This window comes from Scyliorhinus canicula, chromosome 2 (genome assembly GCF_902713615.1).
Source record: "Scyliorhinus canicula chromosome 2, sScyCan1.1, whole genome shotgun sequence".
Lineage (NCBI taxonomy): Eukaryota > Metazoa > Chordata > Chondrichthyes > Carcharhiniformes > Scyliorhinidae > Scyliorhinus > Scyliorhinus canicula.
In genome coordinates, this window is record NC_052147.1 from 180,589,552 (window position 1) to 180,613,775 (window position 24,224).

At 44.8% G+C, this 24,224-nt stretch overlaps 1 protein-coding gene across 1 annotated transcript; it reads right to left on the reverse strand.

The window, feature by feature from the left end:
* Nucleotides 1-909: 909 nt before the first annotated feature.
* Nucleotides 910-23,836, reverse strand: LOC119961794 (SOSS complex subunit B2-like). The gene is made up of 6 exons (XM_038789121.1): nt 23,083-23,836; nt 22,588-22,726; nt 15,058-15,129; nt 12,692-12,776; nt 12,445-12,511; nt 910-1,431 (listed from the first exon to the last, which is right to left on the reverse strand). Exons 1-6 carry the CDS (start codon nt 23,171-23,173, stop codon nt 1,223-1,225), a joined length of 663 nt encoding a protein of 220 aa, XP_038645049.1. The 5' UTR covers nt 23,174-23,836; the 3' UTR covers nt 910-1,222.
* Between the last annotated feature and the right edge of the window lie 388 nt (nt 23,837-24,224).

The following is a 24,224-nucleotide window of genomic DNA, read 5'->3' on the forward strand; positions in this document are numbered from 1 at the left end:
GGAATAGCCTTGGCTTCAATTTAGCATCTTGGCTGAAAGATAGTGATGGGGTAATCGTGAAATCAAATATCTAGAGTAGGACTTGTATCATAGCTTAAAACTGGACATATGAAAACATTGAGAAAGGCAGCATGGTCTAGAGGCAAACAATCATTTCTACAACTAAGCACATTGTAATATCCAAGTATTGTAAATTGCCCACTGGATGTCAGTGTGTGCACATTAAACTAGTGTAAAAACAGACATGTTAAATCTTACCTATGAATGGGTAATTGTACAGTCAGTGACAAACATTTGTGCAATAGTTAAAATCCTTGCTGTCAGTTCAGCACCAACATTAGAAGTTTCAGAATACCTTTCCTCTTGTGCTTTGAACTAGGGTGGTCTTTCTCCTCCTCCCTCTTCCACCCACTGCCCAACATATTAAGTAAAGGGATTTATGATAGACAAGGTAACAGATGACAGCTAGTTGTGTCTTGGTGGCCATTCCTCAATTTATTTTAGCAGGCTACTCAACAATGATAGATGATGGGGCAGGATATTCCAACCAAACTCCATCCTGTACTCCTCCAACAAGGGTCATTGCTCAGCAGCCAGGAGCAGGAAGCATGTATTTGCTTTTCCTCCTCCTCCTTTTAAACCCAGGAAACAAATCAATTACACCAGCAGATGGACATTCTGGTTGGATTCAAAACTATAGATGAAACCAGAGCTCTCCCTCATTCTGTACAGTTCATTTCTAGTGAGCAATAGATTTTTTCCAATCACTCACCATATCATGGCAGCTTCCACAATGTCATTATTGAAGAAAATCATTCAAAAAAAATTAGTTAAGGATACATGAGCAAGGTTCAACTCATCAAAACTCCTGATGACAGTAAAGGTTACATAATACCTTTCACTACATGCTATCAGTAACATTTGTAATTTTATTGACATTTTTAACCTAAAGTAACTTTTTCCCCGCTGCTCTCAAACACATCACCTCTACTTTCACAACTCATTTCAAACCATAAACTCGTAAGTTTTGTGCAGCTTGAACACTGCAAGACATCTCAACTATTGAGGCAATGTTTTACAGTTCAAAACACCACCTTAATTAAGAAGAGGGTTAAAACAAAACAATACATACAAACTCAGTTATGTAAAAATCAAAGTGCATCAAGTGGGTTCAAGTAGGGTGTAGAGTTGAACAAGGCTTGATATATACATATGGCACACATCATCTTTTGAATGCTCTACGTGGGTCTCTTCCATTGCTAACAGTGGCAACAGCTGCAGATCCTTGAGCTAGAGTAATTTGAGGCTGACTTATTGGTCCCCGTCCATTGCTTCTTCCACCACCTACAAAGCTGTGGTTCTGTTGCTGCTGATGGTTATTGCTTGATGGGGGAAGCCCCCCTTGCAATGACCCACTTTGTGAGCCATTTCCTAAACAAAAATTATTAACAAAATCCTTGACATTAGTGCTTTACATATTGAAAATACTGTACATTTTAAACAACTCGCTTAAAAAAAGTTAGATAAATATATTAAGGACAAGGTAGCATTGCAATTGAAAAAGCACCATATAATCAGACTGTCAACACTACAGGAAAGTGGGTTTTACAAATCTATCTTGCTGGTTACATCTTCAATAACTAATAAAGGGAAACCAGTGGATTATATTTGAAGATTCCAAAGGAATTAATTAAAGTGCTGGTCATGAGCTTATTCCACAAGATCGGGTGTAGTACCTTTGCAGAGTCTGAGGATTGGTTAGTAACAAGACAGTATAAATTGGTAATTTGAGATGGCAGGATATAACTTCTGGGATGCTGCCAAGGATCAGTGCTGGGGTCTCAACTATTTACATTGTATAACTATTTGAATTGTATAAAAATGAGGGGGTCCAACTGAGTAGATGCTGAAAGACTGTTTCCCATGGTTGGATGGTCTGTAACTAAGGGTTCAGGATGAGGGATCATACATTTTAGGACCAAGGGTCGCAACTCTTTGGAGTTCTCTAACCCAGAGTATTGTGGATGCTCAGCTGATGCGTATATTCAGCACTGAGATGGAGAAGATTTTGGGAACTTCAGTTATGAGGAAAAGTAGAATTTCTGTAGAAGTTCAGCCATGAACTTACTGAATTGCAGGCTCAATGAGGTGGCATGGTGGCACAGTGGTTAGCACTGCTGCCTCACAGCTCCAGAATCCTGATGTTCAATTCTGGCCTCGGGTGACTTGTGTGGAGTTTTCACTTTTCCCGTGTCTGCGTGTTTCCTCCCATAATCCAAAGATGTGCAGGTTAGGTGGACTGGGCACGATATGATCACTTGCCCCTCAAGTGTCCAAAGGATTAGGTGGGGTTACTGGGTTAAGGGGATAGGGTGGGGGCATGACCTCAGGTAAGATACCCTTTCAGAGGATGGGTGCAGATTAGATGGGCCGAATGGCCTCATTCTGCACTGTAGCGATTCTATGCAATGTAATAGGGTTTACTTGTGCTTCTATTGCTTATGCTATTTTAAGTATGTTCTACTCAGATTTGTCACTATAAGAGTGAGTAACGCTTTAAAAAAAATCATATTTTCACAAATCAAACAGTTTAATGCATTAAGAGGACCTGGGAAGCATCAAGAAAGATGTTCAAAAGTTTACCACATTCAACCCGACACCAAATATTGTACAGAACAAATAAAATTATACCATTTCAGTATGCAGGTAAACAAATATCCAACAGAATCTCACCAGCTTCATATTAAGCAAAATGTTGCACAGTAATGCAGGATAGTTGGTGTAAGGATTCTTCCCAACAAGGGCAATAAAATGAATGGTTGGAGGTATTTTATTTTTTTTTAAATTTAGAGTACCCAATTAATTTTTTCCAATTAAGGGGCAATTTAGCGTGGCCAATCCACCTAGCGTGCACATTTTTGGGTTGTGGGGGAGAAACCCACGCAAACACAGGGAGAATGTGTAAACTCCAGACGGAATGTGACCCAGAGTCGGGATCGAACCTGGGACCTCGGCGCCGTGAGGCCGCAGGTGCTAACCCACTGTGCCACCGTGCTGCCCTAGTTGGAGGTCTTTTATACTTCCACAAGTTTAAAAAAACTTGAATATTGATTTGACTGGCTTTTCAAAGAAATTAAGACTTGGTTTTATAGGTTATACAAATTATGACCGGCAGGTTGTCTTTTACAGTTAATGGGAGTACATTTTAAAAGTATCATTGTTGTAATGCAGGAAAATATAATAGCTAATTAGCTACACAGCACGCACTCAAACAACAACTCGCCCTCCTCTCAAAATAAGATGTTTTACATCCAAGAGAAGGCCTTAGTTTAAGGTCTCATCTGAAAGATGCGTTGATGTGGAGATGCCGGCATTAGACTTGGGTGAGCACAATAAGAAGTCTTACAACACCAGGTTAAAGTCCAACAGGTTTATTTGGAATCACTATTTGGAAGCTGTATTGCAGCACTTATTGCCTGGGATGTCAGCCTTGTTTTTGTGCTCAGGTCCTGGATTGGGATTTAAACCCACAACATTGTGACTTAAGATGAGTATACTACCAGCCTTGGCAGGAGGAAGACAGATTACGAACTTGCACGATGGATTGTTCTGCCAAAATGGTCAGGTCCCCCTTAGTTCAGGTAGGTATATAGTGGTCACAAACAGGATCATTGTTCTACTTAAGGCACTGAACAGAGGATAGTCATGGTACATAAAAATTTATGACAACTCAACTCCTGATTTAGGACAGCATACCAAGCATATACTCTCCTCCTCCCCATGACAGTAACACAATCAGAAGAGTAACACAATCAGAAGACTAACTTTCCTCATTGTATTTTTTTTATTTAAAAAAATTTAGAGTACCCAATTCATTTTTTCCAATTAAGGGACAATTTAATATGGGCAATCCATCTATCTTGCACATTTTTGGGTTGTGGGGGCGAAACCCACACAGAGGGAGAATTGCAAACTCCACACAGACAGTGACCCAGAGCCAGGATCAAACCTGGGACATCGGCGCCGGGAAGCAGCACTGCTAACGCCTGCGCCTCCGTGCTACCCTACTTTTTCCTCATTTTGATCAAAAATTGTCAAGTATTATTTTCCATAGCAAGTCACTTGCATGACTCCTTTAAAAAGCTCAAAAACTGGTTGATTTACATACCATGAAAAGTGAACTCTGCAGAACAAGATGCAGTGACCAGAACCATGATACCAGGAAGTGGTCCATCTGAACGCTTGATAATCAGCAGATGAAACAAAATTATGAGGGGTATGAACAGGGTGGATAGCAACAAGCTTTTTCCAAGAGTGGGGATGTCAATTACAAGGGGGGTCACGATTTCGAGGCGAGAGGGGGAATGTTTAAGGGAGATATGCGTGGAAAGTTTTTTTTTTTACGCAGAGGGTGGTGGGTGCCTGGAACGCTTTGCCAGCGGAGGTTTATTTAAGATGCATCTGAACAGATATATGAACAGGCGGGGAACAGAGGGAAGTAGATCCTTGGAAAATAGGCGACAGGTTTAGATAAAGGATCTGGATCGGCACAGGCTGGAAGGGCCGTAGGGCCTGTTCCTGTCCTGTAATTTTCTTTGTTCTTTTGAAACATTAAAGTTTACCATACTACCAAAACAGTGCAACAGATTTCTACAACCAAAACAGTGCAGCAGATTTCTACAGAGTTTTCCTTTTGCCACTTGTGAGAGCTGATGACCTGATGTGTCTTTGGATTTCCTTTGACCTTCCAAAGTTATGATAGAAGATTGGAATAGAGCTCAAACAATACAACCTTATTTTAAAAAATTAGTGGGGGGGGGGGGGGGGGTGGGAATAGAATGATTCTTAATGATTTATGTTGTGGAATCTATTTGGCGGACAGGACAGAAATAGAGATCATGAAATGTTAGCTATTGTGGTTACCAAATTTCCACTGGTCTTAATGGACAATTTTATACAATTATTTCTAAACTTGTAATGTGTTTAATGTTTTCACACCTCAAGAAAGTGAGCATTTTGCAGCATGGGTGCAATGCCAACAACACAAGAAACTCAACACCATCCAGGACAAAGCAGCCCACTTGTGTGCTACCGCTTCCACAAACGAGGGATCTCACGATTTAGCATAACTTGTATTTGCATGGAAGCATGGTGGTGCAGTGGTTAGCACTGCTGCCTCAAAGGGCTGAGGACCCAGGTCACTGTCCATGTGGAGTTTGCACATTCTCGTGTTTGCATGGGTCTCATCCCCACAATGATGTGCAGGGTAGGTGGACTGACCATGCTAAATTGCCTCTTAATTGGAAAAAAAAAAGAATTGGGTACTCTAAATTTATTTTTGAAAACTGGTTTGCATTTGATGCCCCTATTTCCAAACCCAAGTGCCCCATTTTCTCCCTCAACACATCTACTGCACTGTCTTCAATCTGCTCATTTTAAATCAAATTTAACCAAGTTAGTCAGACAATGACCTCTTCAATTAGCTCCCCCACCCCCCACAGCCTTGCAAGTTCCCTAAAGTTCTTTCTGAAATCTTTCATTTCCTATCAGAATGATGGGAATGGAGTCCCAGTCATCCCCACTTGCTGCAGTTCTTCCTCATTCGCCTGTATCTCTTGCCCAGAACCATAAGTGTGTCCGCTGGTCCTTCTACTATCAGCTAATGGGAACAGCTTTTTTGTCTACCTGATCTAAAATCAGTCAGAATTTTGTACTCAAATCTCCTTGAACCAAGGATAACAACCCCAGCTTCTCCAACCCATATTCAAATAAAATGTCCCCCACCCCTGGAATTATTCTGGTAAATCCCCTCTTTACCTTCAAGAAACCCCAGATCTTTCCTAAAGAGTAGTGACCAGAACTGGGCATAATACTCTAGTTCAGGCCTAACCAGAGATTTTTTAAATATTCAAACAGAACTTCTCAGCTTTTGTATTCAGTGCCTCTATTTATCGCAGCCAAGGTCTCATTCTTTGCTCTCAATATATCCTACCTACTCTCAATATATCCTACCACACTAAGTTTATGCATATGAAATTCCAGCTCCCTTTTGACTTTAGAACAATATAGCCATTTAGTATATATTGCCTCTCCCTAAACCAAAATCTATCAACTTTCACACCTATGTTAAATTCTCTGTCCCTTGTCCGCCCATTCAGCTAACCAATATCATGCTGCAGTCAATTGGTAAGCTCCTCAATCAGCCATACCTCCAAATTTAGTATCACCAGCAAATTTTGAAATGTTAGTTTTCAAGTATCCCATTTATTTATATATTTTAAAGCACTGAATCCAACACTTAAGAAATAACATGGTCTGCCATCTACTAGTCAGAAAAACAACCATTCACTAGAACTTTCAGTTTATAAATCATTTATTCCAAGTTGACATTGTCCCGTCCTGATTTCGACTTTGTTAAACAGCCTTATGTGCCACTTCGTCAAACACTTTAAAATCCATAGACAACATCCCTTCCTTCCCCTTAAAAATTCAATTAGATGACTTCCGGTTGCGGTTATGTGGAGCTAAGCCGCACATTCGGCAGCTCCCGCTATTTAGGGACTTTTGGGCCGATTTGAGGGCCCCAAACGGCGCTGTTTTAACGCATCCCGGTGGGGGAAGGTGTCTGGAGGAGCTTTCCACACAATTTATGGTGCTCACCCGGAGTGGGACGAAGGAAGAAGCTGCAGCAGCTCCCCAAAAAAAACAGGGGAAGAAGAACAAAATGGCGGCTGGCGGGACACCCGAGGACTGGTGGAAGTGGGCGCAGGAGCAGCAGGCCTCACTCCTGCGTTGTTTTGCAGAGCTGAAGGCTGAGTTGCTGGACTCCATGAATGCAACTACAAACAAGCTGCTTGGGACCCAGGCGGCCCAGGAGTTGTCTATTCGGGAGTTGCAGCAGCAGGCCGTTGAAAGGGAGGAGGCGGCCGTGGTCCTCGTGGGGAAAGTGGAGTTGCACGAGGCACTTCATAAAAAGTGGCAAGACCGCTTGGAGGAGCAGGACGTTCGCACGAGGCGAATGAATTTGAGGATCCTGGGCCTGGTGGAGGGGCTGGAGGGGTCGGATCTCCCGGCGTATGTGGCTACGATGCTGAACTCGTTGATGGGTGCAGGGTACTTCCATTTGCCCCTGGAGCTTGAGGGAGCTCACAGAGTGACGGCCAGGAGGCCCAAGGCAAATGAGCCCCCGAGGGCAGTGCTGGTGCGGTTCCATCGATTCAGTGACCGGGAGTGTGTGCTGCGCTGGGCCAAGAAAGAGAGGAGCAGCAAGTGGGAGAATTCGGTAGTGAGGATCTACCAGGACTGGAGTGCGGAGGTGGCTAAGCGGCGGGCCGGGTTCAACCGAACGAAGGCGGTGCTTCATACCAAGCAGGTCAGGTTTGGAATGTTGCAGCCTGCGCGCCTGTGGGTGACATACAAGGACCGGCACCATTACTTCGAGTCCCTGGAGGAGGCGTGGGCCTTTGTACAGGCGGAGAAGCTGGACTCGAACTAGGGTCTGGGGACATACCATGGCCGTTGCTGTTTTCGCTGTTGCTGATTTTTCAGCTTTTTTAACTTCGACATGTGTGTTATGTATGCTGGTTTTTTCTTTTTGCTCTGTTTACGGGTGGGTTTGTCTGTTGGGTATGGTTGTGGGTTAGGTGGGGAATGTTGGGGGTTTGTGTTTTATATGTTCTCTTCTGTATGGGGCTGGGGGTTGGGGTGAAACTGGATGTTGGGGAACTGAGTTAGAAGGGTGGGGTGTGGCAGTGTGAAAGCGCGGGCTTTCCTCTGGTTTCCCACGCTGCGGGGCAGGGGGGGTGGAGTTGGCGGTGGGGGCGGGGCCTCTACTGGTCTTCTTTCCCGCGCTGAAGCGGTGCCAAGGAGGTGTGGCAAGAGGGGGATGACCCCATGCCGGGAGGGGATGGGCGTTGGCGGGAGCTGCCGGGGTCAGCAGAAGTCAGCTGACTCAAGGAAGTACTATGGAGGGTGCGTCGTGGCTAGGAGGGGTCCTAGCCTGGGGGGGGGAGGGGGGGGGGGGGATACCGGGTTGCTGCTGGAATGACCAGGAAGGAGCTGGTGAGGGCGGGGGGGGGGGGAAGAGAGAAAAGAGAGGCAATATCGCCATGGGGAACGGGTCGGGCGGGGTGTGCTGGCCTGGGGCGAACATTTGATAAGCTATGGCTAGCCGGCGGGGGGGGGGGGGGGCGGGTTGCCCTCTTATCCGGCTGAATACCTGGAACGTGAGGGGGCTGAATGGGCCGATTAAGAGAACCAGGGTATTTTCTCATCTGAGGGGGCTGAAGGTGGACGTGGCTATGCTCCAGGAGACCCACCTGAAGGTGGCGGACCAGGTTCGTCTGAGGAAGGGGTGGGTGGGGCAGGTTTATCACTCAGGATTGGACGCGAAGAACCGGGGGGTGGCGATTCTGGTGGGGAAGAGGGTGGCGTTCGAGGCGGCTGAGGTGGTGTCGGACAAGGAGGGCAGATATATTATGGTGAAGGGTAGGCTGCAGTGAGAGAAGGTGGTGCTGGTGAATGTATATGCCCCGAATTGGGATGATGCGGGCTTCATGAGGCACTTGTTGGGCCGCATCCTGGATCTGGAGGCAGGGGGCCTGATCACGGGGGGAGATTTTAACACAGTGCTGGATCCCACACTGGACCGGTCTAGTGCAAGGACGGGTAGGAGACCGGCGGCGGCCAAAGTACTGAGGGGATACATGGACCAGATGGGAGGGGTGGATCCCTGGAGGTTTGGGAGACCAAGAGCGCGGGAGTATTCCTTTTTCTCTCATGTCCATAGGGTTTCCCGGATAGACTTTTTTGTCCTGAGCAGGGGATTGATTCCGAGGGTGCAGGATGCAGAGTATTCGGCCATAGCGATTTCGGACCATGCTCCGCACTGGGTTCATCTGGAGATGGGGGAGGCACGGGACCAGCGCCCGCTCTGGCACCTGAATGTGGGGATGCTGGCGGATGAGTTGGTGTGTAGGAGGGTTCGGAGAAGCATTGAGGGGTATCTGGATACCAATGATACGGGGGAGGTCCGGGTGGGGATGGTCTGGGAGGCTCTGAAAGCAGTGATCCGGGGGTAGCTGATCTCCATCCGGGCCCACAGGGAAAGGAGGGAGGGGAAGGAGAGGGAGAGACTGGTGGGGGAGCTCCTGGATGTGGACAGGAGATATGCGGAGGCACCGGAGGAAGGGTTGCTGGGGGAACGGCGCAGTTTGCAGGCCAATTTTGACTTGCTGACCACCAGAAAGGCGGAGACACAGTGGAGGAGGGCGCAGGGCACGGTATACGAGTATGGGGAGAAGGCGAGCAGGATGTTGGCGCATCAGCTCCGTAGGCGGCATGCGGCTAGGGAAATTGGGGGAGTGAAGGATGGGGGTGGAAATGTAGTGCAGAAGGGAACAGAAGTAAACGGGGTCTTTAGGGACTTTTACGAGGAACTGTACCGGTCGGAACCCCCGAAGGGGAGAGAGGGGATGGAGAGCTTCATGAACAGGCTATGTTTCCCAAGGGTTCAAAAGGGGCTGGTAGAGGGGCTGGGGGCGCCGATAGAGCTGGAGGAGCTAGTCAGGGGGATTGGACAAATGCAATCAGGCAAGGCCCCGGGGCCGGACGGGTTCCCGGTGGAATTTTACAAAAAGTATGCGGACCTGGTGGGCCCACTGCTGGTACGAGCCTTCAACGAGGCATGGGAGGGTGCGGCTTTGCCCCCGACAATGTCGCGGGCACTGATCTCTTTGATCCTAAAGCGGGATAAGGATCCCTTGCAGTGTGGATCATACAGGCCTATCTTGCTCCTCAATGTAGACGCTAAATTGCTGGAGAAGATCCTGGCTACCAGGATAGAGGATTGTGTGCCAGAGGTGATACACGAAGATCAGACAGGATTTGTCAAGGGGCGGCAGCTCAACACGAATGTGCGGAGACTGCTAAATGTTATCATGATGCCGGCAGTGGAGGGGGAGGCGGAGATAGTGGTGGCGCTGGACGCAGAGAAAGCGTTTGATAGAGTTGAGTGGGGGTACCTGTGGGAGGTGCTGGAGCGGTTTGGATTTGGGGAGGGATTCATCAAATGGGTGAGGCTGCTCTACACGGCTCCGATGGCGTGTGTAGTTACAAATGGAAGGAGATCGAAGTACTTTAGGCTCTATCGTGGGACCAGGCAGGGGTGCCCCCTGTCCCCCTTGCTCTTTGCACTGGCGATTGAACCTCTGGCTATGGCGTTGAGGGAGTCAGGGAGATGGAGGGGTTTGGTGCGGGGTGGGGAGGAACATCGGGTATCGCTGTATGCGGACGACCTGCTGTTGTATGTGGCGGACCCAGAGGAGGGAATGCCGGGGGTGATGGAGCTGTTAGCGGAATTTGGGGGCTTCTCAGGCTACAAGCTAAATTTAGGAAAGAGCGAAGTATTTGTAGTGCACCCAGGAGATCAAGGAGGGAATTGGGAGGCTCCCTTTTAGGAGGGCAGTGAAGAGTTTCAGGTACCTGGGGGGTGCAGGTGGCCAGGAGTTGGGGGACTCTCCATAAGCTTAACTTCACCAGACTAGTGGAGCAGATGGAGGAGGAATTTAAAAGGTGGGACATGGTGCCGCTATCGTTGGCGGGTAGAGTGCAGTCCGTCAAAATGACGGTTCTCCCGAGGTTCTTGTTCCTCTTCCAGTGCTTGCCCATCTTTATCCCTAGGGCCTTTTTTAAAAGGGTGACCAGCAGCATCATGGGCTTTGTTTGGGCGCATGGCACCCCGAGGGTGAAGAGGATCTTTTTGGAACGGGGTAGAGATGGGGGGGGGGGGGCTGGCTTTGCCCAATCTCTCGGGGTACTACTGGGCAGCCAATGTGTCGATGGTGCGCAAATGGGTGATGGAGGGGGAGGGGGCAGCATGGAAACGGATGGAGAGAGCGTCCTGTGGGGATAAGAGCCTGGGGGCCCTGATAACGGCACCGTGGCCGCTCCTTCCCACGAGGTATACCACGAGTCCGGTGGTGGCGGCTACCCTCAAGATTTGGGGGCAGTGGCGGCGACATAGGGGAGAAGTGGGGGGCTCGATGGAGGCTCCGTTGAGGGGGAACCATAGGTCCGTCCCGGGGAACATGGATGGGGGATTTCAGGGTTGGTACAGAGCGGGCATCAGACAGCTGAGGGACCTGTTTATCGACGGGAGGTTTGCGAGCCTGGGGGAATTGGAGGAGAAATTTGGGCTCCCCCCGGGAAACATGTTCAGGTATCTGCAGGTAAAGGCATTTGCTAGACGGCAGGTGGAGGGATTCCCTGCGCTTCCCGCGAGGGGGGTGAGGGACAGGGTGCTTTCAGGGGTCTGGGTCGGAGAGGGGAAGATATCCGATATCTACAAGGTTATGCAGGAGGTGGAAGAGGCGTCAGTAGAGGAGCTGAAAACTAAGTGGGAGGGGGAACTGGGGGAACAGATCGGAGACGGGACATGGGCTGATGCCCTGGAGAGGGTTAATTCTTCCTCCTCGTGTGCGCGGCTTAGCCTCATTCAATTAAAAGGTGCTGCACAGGGCCCACATGACTGGGACGAGGATGAGTAGATTCTTTGGGGGTGAAGATAGGTGTGTCAGGTGCTCGGGGAGTCCAGCGAACTATGCCCATATGTTCTGGGCATGCCCGGCATTGGAGGAGTTCTGGAAGGGGGTGGCGAGGACGGTGTCAAGGGTGGTGGGATCCAGGGTCAAGCCAGGATGGGGACTCGCGATTTTTGGGGTTGGGGTGGAGCCGGGAGTGCAGGAGGCAAAAAAGGCCGGTGTGCTGGCCTTTGTGTCCCTAGTAGCCCGGCGAAGGATTTTGCTACAATGGAAGGATGAGAGGCCCCCGAGTGTGGAGACCTGGATCAATGACATGGCAGGTTTTATTAGACTAGAGAAGGTCAAATTCGCCCTAAGACGATCGGTACAAGGATTCTTCAGGCAGTGGCAACCTTTCCTCGACTTTCTGGCTCAACGATAGGGCACTGGGACAGTAGCAGCAGCAACCCGGGGGGGTGGGGGGGGAGACGAGGACTATGTTTGTTTATTTTATTTAAATTTGATTTATTTAATTTTAATTTATGGTTAAGTTCTCTTGTTGGGGTTGGGGGGGGTGGGATACATGTGTTGATACAGTTTGGGGGGTGTTACGGTTGTTATGGGGTAGTTTGTTGCATATTATTGTTTGTTGTTATATTTTTTTTTATATTTTCTGTAAAGAATTCCAATAAAAAAAATTTTTTTTAAATTCAATTAGATATTTTCATGTTATATTAAAAAGATATACTTTTCATTGCTCAGTTTACCAAGAACAAATACTTTAGGAGCGAAAAAAAAATACACATTTGAGCACAGATGGAATGCTTTACTACAGGACAGGTGAATTCAGAGTGTGACAGACTGAAAGAGGAACCTACACAAGCATGTCAGTTTTATTCAAGAGTGATCTGCATTACCAGCTTACCTGTTTGTATCTGTCCATTTGCAGTCAGTTGACTAGGAGGAGAATTGTTTCTATGTTCACTTTGTGCCTTGATAAAACATTTAAATATTAATAGAACATAGAATCACAGAGGCAATGAGGAATAAAAGCCCCACAATAAAAGAAAAAACGTTGAATTAAATTAATATTCCCCCGTATTTTTAATAGTTAAGAAACAAGGACTGTTAAGCCAACTACACATGCTTTCAACAGTCCTGATGCCACTTACAACTTTGTTTGTTTGGTTCAGCTGGTTGAGGTAGTCTGGATTTGGTTCACTAAAGTTGGGTACTTCTGAATATACCATACAAAACCTAACAGCAAAGGAAAGAAAATATCAAAATATTAACTCTGCTGAGTGAAATATCCATCTTCTTTTAAAATAATTCAAAAATATAGTTGGGAAAATATGAAAATATGAAAAGTTGAGATACAGAGATGGTTAGTATATCAATTCAGTCGATTGTACTGACCAGACAGGGAATGAAGTGGGAAAAGAAAATAAAGGTTACTGTGACAAGGTGTGGTCAGAGAAGCACTGACAAAGTAGCATAATTGTTCAGCCCCTTAACCAGCCCCTCCGGAGCCTCGCGTCGCCAGAACAAGGAATGGAACGGGTCGGATGTGTTCTCACCAACAAAGCAGATAGAGGCACCAGTCACTTCCTACTCCTCATTCATTTTTCACTATTGTCCAATCTCTACATCCTCCCCCACTTAATGTGCCTGGCAACAATGGGAACTGGACAGCTTTCCTCAGGTTACAAATTATACAAATATGACTTGTAGCTATTATATGGAGATGAAAATATTCACCTCCATGAGAACACATCTTTGGCAGTTAAATAGAATAATTCAATGGGGGTGGGGGAATGCTCAAAACAATCGCCAAAACATCCGCATTCCCACAGATCAAATCAAATTCCACTATAGCTCCTTAAATCTATCACAGGAAAATTTCAGATTCCACAGGATTAAAATCTGCATCGTGTAATATGATCCCAACACCAATGGAGGAAATGATTCAGACTCATCAGATGTTTTATTACTAGCCTTGCCTAATGCCTCTTTCACAACTCCAACAATTAGGAGATGGCCTTAAAGTCAAATTAGCTCCTTTAAAATAAAAATCATCAAAACAATTAAAACCACAACTACTTTATGCTGACCAGACATACATATTTATCTCCTGCTTATGGAGAATGTAAAATGCCATTTAAAATGACACAACACAAGAGCTCATGTTTTTTTGGGGGGGGGCAATATATTAGAGTGCCACAGGGATCAGTGCTGGGGCCTCAACTATTTACAATTTACAATCTATACCAAATGATTTAGATGAAACGACGGGAGGGTATTGTCGTCAAATTTGCTGATGATACAAGGCAGGTGGGAAAGCAAATTGTGAGGAAAAGAAAGAATGCGAGACACTACAGAATGCTGCAATACAGAGGGATCTGGGTGCCCTCATACAAGAAACAATAGGTAGCATGAAGGTGAAGCCATTAGGAAGGTAAATACAATGTTAGCCTCTATTGTTAGGGGGAGGGTGAAGTATGAAAGTAGGGTAGCCTTGCTACAACTTGAGACTTGTTACTTTCTTCTTAGAATTAAATTGCAGGACAAGGATTGGTAAAACAATAATATGGGTTATTTGCAGATAGAACCGTGTACAGGTAACGTTAACTCGGCAGCTAAGTATAGTACATCGGATCTCAACTGCTGGTGCTCGTCAACGTTCCTATCAAGGTGGTAGTAATTGACAGTAGTTTAAGATATGGTCCCTTAGTACATATATCTTAACGCAGGACCACACCTAGAGTACAGTGTATAATTCTTGCCTCTTAATTCAAGGAGGGAGATACTTACATGGAAGGCAGTTGAGTAGGTTCATTAGATTGATCCCCAGATGAAGGGTCTTTGAGGAAGGGTTGAGACTACTTTCACAAGAATTTAGGAGAGGTGATCTGAATGAAGTATACAGAATTCTGAGGGGAAAGTGCTGAGAGAATGTTTCCCCTCATGGGGGGCAACCTCAAACGAGGGGGCATAGTTTCAGAACAGGTGTTGCCTATTGAGGCGAGGAGGAATTTCTCCAAGTGATTTGGAGTTTGGGCCACCAAATATATTCAAGGCTAAGTTAGACAGGTTTCTCAATGATAGGGGAGCTGAGGGTTGAGAGGGAATTGGCAGGAAAGCAGAACTGAGGCAAGACCAGAACAACAATAATACTGAATGATGGAACAGGCATGGGGGGGTGGGGGAGCACCTTCTATTTCTTATGTTTTATTGTATAGAATTCTCTTGTCAAACAATAAGCCTTTCTGGCAACCCAAGTTGAGTAACAGATTGCAAAAATGCAACAGGAGGAGCATGATGGGGAACAAATGTGTGAAGGAATTCTTTATCCCAAGTCCATCTATTCTCCTGAAGAAACTATAATCCCGCAGGTAAATCTATACTCTACTCTTTTATACACCCAAGAGCTGACTGTTGAGAGCATTACAAGATTGATGTTGGCCTCACCAGTCCATAAGAATGAATTGGAGCCAAGCTATTTTCCTTTAATTTCCTTATGCTGTGTCATTATACTTACTCTCCTATTTTTTGAAGATCGCCACCTCTCCCAGTATACAGCGTCAGGCAATTTTTCCACATTGAAGCATAACTGAACAAGGAAAGGTCATGGAGAAAGTTTGCAAATTAAAATAATTGTTAAAATTCAGATATGCCGTACAACTGTAAAGGAAAACATTTAGCAGCATCACTAGATACAGAAGGCTTTTCAGTGAAGCCAGTGACTAAAATAAAGTACTTTTCTCCCACTACAATTTATACGCAGTTACATAATCAAGTGCATACTATTACCGCCTCCTGCCACAGGATGGCATTATAGGCTAATCGAAAAACTCAAAATTACCATCAATGCCACCTCATACAGTACAGGCCTAGTCTTGCCTCTTTTTTTTAAAACAATCCTCTCCAAGATACAGCTTCAAGAACCAGATAGATGTAGTAATATTCACCCAAAGCTCAAACCATCTTTAGGTTGAGCTGTAACCGCCTTAGAATAAAAAATGCTTCAAGGGCAACATGGGGCATCAAATGTTATGCTTTAGTAGCCTGTCATTTCAATTGTGCAGCTGAACAACATATTATCCATAGCTAGCGTAATCTTATCACAAAATAAAAGACACACATTTTGGTTTCATATTCTACATTCTCAAACCTGTTAATGTGCATAATGTCTTCAGTCTGTAGCTAAGCTTCCTAATAGCAATGAATACAAATGGATGAATAAACACAAGATTTTAAAATGCCCACCTGCAAACGGGTCAGAATTACCAGGTCAGTCAATAATTTTAATACTTCAAACCAATATATTTTTGTGCTGACCAAGACAAGGATTGATTGGTTGGATCTGTGCTACACAATCTGATGTACACTGCCTGTAGGAGGAACACCATTTTTTTGCACCCAGTGCCAAAGATTCAGACAATTTGTTGCCAGTTCTTTAAAAGATGGAATTCCTTATCACAAGCTGTGGCAGGTTTATAAGGACCAGAGAAGCATTCGAAAAATAGGAAACAGGAAAAGGTCAGTAACTAAGCTCTAGTTCAGGATTAAGACTAGAATATATAGATTGGACCACACTGTAACCTTCTACACCATAATTACCATTGGTACAGTTCTACCAGCACCCTCAGATGGTCGTTCTTCAGGCATACACTCGAATCCAGTGACTAATCTTCTCATTGGGATCATAAGTTATCCCAACCTTGACCATTTATGGCCTGCATCTAAAGTCTGAAGAACAGGCCAGGTACACCCTTCGACTTTAAAACACTTATTAGTTTGGAGCACGGAAGAAATGTTTGCCTTAAGCTTTTAACTCTTAAGATTAACTAATCAGCGAGTCATCAGATCAATATGGCTTGTTTGTTTCAGTAGCTTCAAGAAATTTGTAAATGTACAGCAGCCCAGACATATGGGAGTTGACATTTGTGAACTCAAATAATTTAATCAGTTTCACTTGGAATCTGAAAAGCCTAATCAGGTACAAACAGGTCCACATTTAATATCATTAAATCAAAGCATTCTAAAAATTATAAATCTTTAAACAAATACACAATCAACCACTTTCAGTTTTGTTGCATATATGTGTATTATCCGATACCTTATTATCTGCTAACCCCCTTCACTGAAGCACAATTAGGCTATAAACCTTCCTCCAAATGTTGACACAAGTGCTACCTTCATAGCAAGGGCAGCTGAAACACCCAAATCAATGATAACCACAGTACTGATCAATGAAGATTCCTTATTTGAAGGCATAATGTTAAAAGTCCTCTCTTCCCCCAACAGTAGAATAAAGTGAGACTTCCATCAAAAACTGGTATAGAAATTAGCTCTGGTCATTAAAGTCAAACGCAAGTTTAACTCGAGAAGTAAAGAACCTAAAATGATTAACCGCCTACTTTAACCATGCGGTTTTCTTTTGGGACTTGAAAAACTGCCAAACATCAGAAAGACTAATGTATCAAATTGAAGGGCAGTGAGATAGGAAACAATGTGACTTGTTAACACTGAGACGTGTAAACCACACAGACTCACCAAGTGACGTCAGGAAGAATCATTTCCTGCTTCTCCCACACATGTTGCCTCATGCTAAGAGATTTGGCCTTCCCCATTCAGACTAAAAAGGTTGAAAGTAGATTAGTACAGGGAAAACAAACCTCAAATGCTGACATGGTCCCACTGATGTGGAATCTGCCAGATGTGTATTGCACAGTAACAACTGGCACTAGAACAAAAAAATCTGATCATAGGCTGCTGATTTCAAGCTGCTTTGGTGAATGATTGACGTACTTTCATCATGACCTGTCACAAGGCAAACCACCAATGATAAGAGGAGAAATATGTAGATCCTACAAGCATAAAGTACTGGCTTATACACAGGATACAACAATGACTGAAGGGAAAATGACCCACTGCTCCATCCAGCTTAGCCGGTGATGGCAGGTTCATTATATATGTGCTCCCGACCTCACTTGAGAGCCACAAGACCCAGGGAGAGACAAAAAATAAACAGGCTAATTGGTTGGGGTAGGGAAGGGAGAGAACTGGTCTGCAATGTTGCTCAAATGGTGGCCTCTGCAGCAAGGCACATCACAAAAGGATACTTCTGCCCCTTGACAAAGAGCTTTTTTATAATTTTTTTAAAAAGCGGATGACTGTATTAAACCTTCTATATGCGCACAGAGCCGAGATTATAACTGCAGTGATAGCTGGTGCTTTCACGTTTTATGCAAACAGTTGAAGTCTGTGAACTCATCTGCCAATATTTTCTACTAGAAAGTCATAGCAGCTGGTGGAGAAATATTATTCTCATTCTGAAGTTACAAACAAGTCAGAATAAGATCCTGGCAAGTATTTGTCTGATAGCCAATCATTCACTTCTAGGTCAGAACAAATTTGTACTGGAAGTTAACCAAACGGTAAAAATCAACTTTAGAAATTATTATGTTTGTTTCACTGATTTGGCAGAATATCTGAACGTTTAAACATGTGGTTTGATAATCTATATCACACATTCATCTCAGAATGGGACAGATTTATATTCCGGCATGTTTTCATTCAATAAAGATTTCAAGTGCTTCAATTTCTCACTGAATTTATCATCAAGTAATCTGTGCCCCAGAAGTCCCTGTACTTGGGGCCAAACATTATAGAGCAGCTTCTTCCACTCAATTTGTACAGTTTCAGTTGCAAGAACAGCTTCAGTAGTGTTTTCAAGTGGGGGTGCAACATGTTTCAGGAATGGAAGATGCACTCCTTTAGCAAACTGTCATGTCACATCTGGATCCTGGGTTTGATCGAGTTCATTTATCCACAAATTCTCCTTTACAATGCAACAGTGTCATGTGAAATGTGTTTGCAATCTCAACAGTTGACTAGCTACAAGACTTGACATAAACCACCTAAAGTTCAGTATGTTTTGACCACCTCAGGGATATAAAGATTAGTGTGAGAAAGATCTCTTAAACTTGGTTAAGTTACTTTTGGCACAATTCTGAACATCGATGGGCCGATGGCACGGTAGCACAGCGGTTAGAATTGTTGCTTCACAGCGTCAGAGACCCAGATTCAATTCCCGGCTTGGGTCACTGTCTGCTCAAGAGTCTGCACGTTCTCGGCGTCTGCGTGGGTTTCCTCCAGGTGCTCCGGTTTCCTCCCACAAGTCCCGAAAGACGTGCTTGTTAGATGAATTGTTAATGTAAGGCGTTAATAAAGATTATAAAATGGACTCCTAATAATACTCATCTTTATTAGTGTCACTAGTAGGCTTACATTAACACTGCAATGAACACAGTGGCGCAGTGGTTAGCACTACTGTCTCACGAGGTCCAAGTTCGATCCTGACTCTGGGTCACTGTCCGTGTGCAGTTTGCTCATTCTCCCCATGTTTGCGTGGGTTTCACCACCACAACACAAAGATGTGCATGGTAGGTGGATTGACCACGCCAAATTGTCCCTTAATTGGAAAAAATGAATTGGGTACCCTTAAATTTATTTTTTAAAAATACTGCAGATTGGACGCGGGGGGGTGTTACTATGAAAATCCCCGAGTTGCCATACTCTGCGCCTGTTTGGGTACACTGTGGAAGAATTCAGAATGTCCAATTCACCCAACAAGCACATCTTTCAGGACTTGTGGGAGGAATCTGGAGCACCCGGACGAAACCCACATAGACAAGGGGAGAACGTTCAGACCCCGCACAGATAGTGACACATGCCTGCAATCGAACCCGGGACCCTGGTGCTGTGAAACAACAGTGCTAACCACTGTACTAATTCTATGATCAATCTTGTATAGTGCTTTCCATGCAATTCAAAACAGTGGGAAATAAATTTTTATAGTAGACAGCACAAAATATTCAGGGACAGCACTAGGTGGACAAAGGGTTCAGAGTATGGGCCACGATGGGTCATGGTGGAGTGTAAGGAGGCAGCACAAGTAGATCAGTATCAGAACAAAGATACATGCCACTACTTAAAAGATTGAACAGGATGGGTGGAAACTGGATGGCTTCCATCCTACCAAGAGAAAGCTAGTGTTCACCAAGATATGATAAGACAGGCAGGAATTCAGTGTAACACAGGCTGTGGTTCAAATCTTGGTGACAAAATAACACTAACTTCACAATGCATGTCAATATTAATGCAGAAATTGGCCATGCAGTTGAGGCAGAGTTGCAAATAGCCATAACTCTTTAGCCCCTTAGTGTCCAAAAAGGTTAGGTGGGGTTATGGGGATAGAGCAGAGGTGTGGGCCAGGTTGGGTGCTCTTTTGAAAGGTTGGTGCAGACTTGATGGGCCAAATGGCCTTCTTCTGCATGGTAGGGATTCTATGATTCTACGTTTATTCCACTGTTTACGTTACACAAACAGCATTGCATCCTTAGCCTCCATTTGTGTTTGGAACTTGCTGGATTCGCACAACAAACACAAATTAAACATAGCAGAAAGAGTACTTAACAGCATATGGACCCCTTTCCATTATGTCGTAATTCCAGCCAACCCCTCAGCTCAGAAAACAAGAAATGTTCGAATCTCATTTAACCATGACGCATGTTCTTCAATTATTTCAAACAAAAAAAGTTAATTTCTTACTTTTCCTTTGTCTCACAATCTAATCTTTTGTTCCTTCTCTTTCGCATTCTGGACCCAATTTGATTAATTCACTCTCCCCCCACCTCCCCCACCACGTCCAATCTGTCAGTCCGGTTGCTTTCCCCCATCAATCACTATTTCTCAAGGAGATAGATCTTTTGTCCCATCATTCGATGAGATCCTAGATGCCCTTGCCCTCACCATGCTCTTAGTCAGCTTGAACTTCCAGCAACTTGGGAGCTAACTGGAATCAATTCCCCACTCCAGCATGGTCTGGGACCTTGAAATCAAGGTGGGAGATAAGGTTACACATCATCGGTAACATGGAAGTCTCAAAGAGCAGTATAGAAGACAAGGGAAGTGGCTTGGTAATTAGCTAGAGATGATAATGGAAAGAAGTGGTCATCATTTGAGATGCATTTTCTACATTGGGATATGAAGGAATAGAACCAGCATTGACACAGGCAGACCACACAAGACAAGAGTCACAGAGAAATTGGACAAGGTGGGACTTCATGCGACATATCAGATATTGAAGGGTACAGTGCAACCACCAGGTTGAAGGATTCATCAGAGTCACAGAAAGAGCTAGGCGATGTGACAATAGGACTCTAGAAGATTAGAAAATGTTAGATCTATTACCCCCTCCTCAAAATAAATCATTTAACCCCCTATTATCCCATGCCCAACTTCCCCCGTTTTTAGCCAAAGTTCTTAAATCCATTGCTTTTTTGTGTTAAATTCGTCCAATCGGGTTTCTGCCCCATCACAGTATAGAAACAGCTCTTACCAGTCATAAATGACATTGTGTGTGACCATGGCAAAGGTAAACTTCCCTTCTCATCAATTCGAGATGGATGGCCACACCATCCTCTTCCAATTAGCTCTCACCTAGTTCAATTCTTATCCACTCATAACCAGAGAGAATCACCTGGAGTGGCAGCTCTTCCTGCACCCACACCATCACCTCTGGTGTCTTCACCACCACCCCAATCTGTCTCCCCCACCTTTGCAAGGGTCCCCTTCCATTTCTCATCTACATGCTTTGCCACAACAACATCATCCAAAAGAATAGCAGTAATTTTCACATGTACGCTGCCACCCAGCTCTGCTTCATCACCACCTCTTATCTTCACCACTTTTGCTAAATTAGAAGACTACTTATCTGACATCCAGCGAGTATGTTATCTGCCCACTTGACTACTGCAATGCATTCCTGGCTTATCCCCCTCCATCTACCATCTAAATTAGAGATCATCCAAAAACTCTACTGCCAGTGTCTTAACTTGCACCGAATCAGATGCACTAACCCAACTGCCCCATCACCAGTGTTCACTGACATTGATTTTTAAAATGTTCATCCAGTCTTCAAATCCCTAAATAGTCTCATCCTTCCCCATCTCCAATCTCCTTGATTCCTACAACCCTTCAAGATTCTCTTCTAATTCAGACCCCTTATACACCCCCAATGGGAATGACACAACTATCAGTGGAAACACCTTCCGTTGCCTCGGCGCAAGCTCTGGAATTCCTTCCCTATAACCCAGGACCTTCATTTTCTCCATCACAGTTCGGTAATTTGACCGAATATCGCGGTGGCATTGTAATGCACCCATGAAGCACTTTGGATTGTTTAATTACATTTAAGGAGCTTTGTAAATATAAAATTATTGAAGGAGCAGTTGGAGAGGCTGAGATCAAAGATGAGCAAGATTCTTGGCATGGCATATTAAGCCACAGTTCAGCTCCCAAAATAACACTATTCAGCAGGGGGTTATGACAACCTAGTGAGAGTTGGCTGATCAGTGACTGGCAGCAAAAGAATTAATTACTTCAGTTCACAAGTTAAGACTTGCTCATAACCCATGACTAAAAATTGCACTGGAAGGGAAAACATCTGCCTGTGCTACGATGCCCTCATTAAACAGTCTGCCACAGTTGAAGGCATCACTGTTGAATATCTGTACAAAACTGATTCTGGTCACTTGGCATTGTTCAGTTATAAGCCGTTAGCAACCCAACTTAATTGGATCAAATTGCCATTGGAAATCCCTATTCATGTTGTACAAGAAAATGACACATGATCAAATTCGAAACAATTTTAAACACTTTCTTCACATGGGTGTCAATTCTAGCCCAATATCAGAAAGGGACTCTATTCTGGAGGGAGTCATATAATACTCAACCAGCAAAATGACACCTCATTCCACTGGGTGCAGATGGACCTGCAACACCTACAAACTAGACAGGACTTATCAATTATCTTGTTTTTAAATACATATTTGAAAGAGTTTCCCCGAGATGCCATTGCGAATCAACTTCCCTGCTAGTTTGCAACCGTTATTTTTTTTTAATTTACACACACACACACACACTCATCGAACCGTACTGGCCAAGCCCTGTTATTCAGGCACACGCTATGTCGCTCGTCAGTTGGCCACAGTCGACGTACCCTCTGGTCAAGCGAATGATATCCCCGGGCTGTATTAGACCTCCAACCTCATCCCACACTGAAATGGTGATGCTGCCAGTTTTGTCAGCTACTTTGCACGACCTCACTTCATGTCCATCTTTAGTTTTGGTAACTCGACCTGTACAGAGAGCGAATAAAAACCTATAATTAGTTCCAGCAGCGTTACATTCAGGAACCTGTCTAGAAGCGGATGCACTTAACTGCACTAGAAGTAAAACTCACAGATAAAATAAAATCGAAGGCGTCGCTTGGATAGGAAACTGATCTCTACCTCCCTAGTACTTAAGGGGGTTTAAACTGGCTTGGTTCACTTCCCACCGATTTAAAAAAGACTTTAACTCCATGATCATACTTCCAGAGTGTCTTGGGGTTTTTTTCTTAGTAAACTTGGATAGAGACCTTCTGTCATTATTTAAACGATTACATGGTAACTTATTTCTGCTGTTTCAGGGCTACAGCCCCTACCTAACTTACCTATTTCCAGAACAATAAAGATGACATTTAAATTTTTCATTCCTGGCTTAATGTCTTTTACAAATGCGTATGTGTCGTTGGTCATGCTCATGGTGATTGGAAAATATTGCGGGCAGACAGCACAACACAAAGCATCACTCGAGGAGAGGGGGGGGGGGAAACAGAGCCTTGCTGGCTGGAGTCCCGGGCTCGGTGTGCGGGAAAGGTAGCTGCTGCTGCGCCGTTTCTCACAGAGACAAAAAAATACAACTTCCGCAAATTGTAAGTCCCTTTGGTGACACTACTCGTTAATGCTTACTACTGACTCATAAAAAAACTCCGTTGGTTCCGAAAAAAAATAAAGTTAGGGATTTGCATTTAAAATAAAAAGGGAAACTAAACCTCCAGCTCCTGCTTTTCCCTAATAACTCCCACGCTTTTTTGTGTTGCGGCGATGAAGCAAACTCGCTCACATATACAGGGATATATTTGCACACTTATGTATACACACTCTTATCTGTGAACTAGCAGCAACTGTTTTTTTAATTAACTGGTTAAAATCATGATTAAGCCCGGTGATCAGAATATTACGAGCCGGGAAGTTGTTGGACTGCGCCCTGCTCCCACTGAAAGCTGCCTTTTCCCCGTCCCACTAGCCCAGCTTCACACTACCACTGCCTCTCACACAAAAGCCCACACTACGCAAACATGCGCTCCCAGCGCCTTTTATAGGCCTACGGGCGCATTTACGGCAGTCGTGAAACATCCCTTGTCGCTACGTGACATCGTCCCCTCGGAAAAGGAGGGGCTGAATAATGGCGACCTTTTTTTTAATTCAATGTTGAATATTTTGTCCTGATATCAGCAGCTCCATTGGCATCATGTCTTTGTTGGTTTCCGACCCCCGTCATCAAAGTATCAGTTCTGGGGAAATATACTTTGTTCCAGAGGGCGCGCTCCCAACAGTTACCAATCAGAGATGGAATGCAAGCGGGGCTGCTGATTGGTTACTGAGTGTCCGGATGTTCCAAACCATTGTCTCCGGATTCCAATCGCCTTGGCTGACGTTGCAGAGCCTGACACGTCTCTTGCTGAACACGCACACGGGCAGCCAGCGCTATATGTCCCAGTGCCTCACTCTGCTTATTATTGCAAAGTGCGGG

Coding starts and splice junctions, on each gene's coding strand:
- LOC119961794 (XM_038789121.1), bottom strand. CDS start 23,173: ATGAGCATGACCAACGACACATACGCATTTGTAAAAGACATTAAGCCA. Junction 22,727..23,082: donor CTTTATTGTTCTGGAAATAG/GTAAGTTAGGTA, acceptor CTCTCTGTACAG/GTCGAGTTACCAAAACTAAA. Junction 12,512..12,691: donor TGAACCAAACAAACAAAGTT/GTAAGTGGCATC, acceptor TGTTTTATCAAG/GCACAAAGTGAACATAGAAA.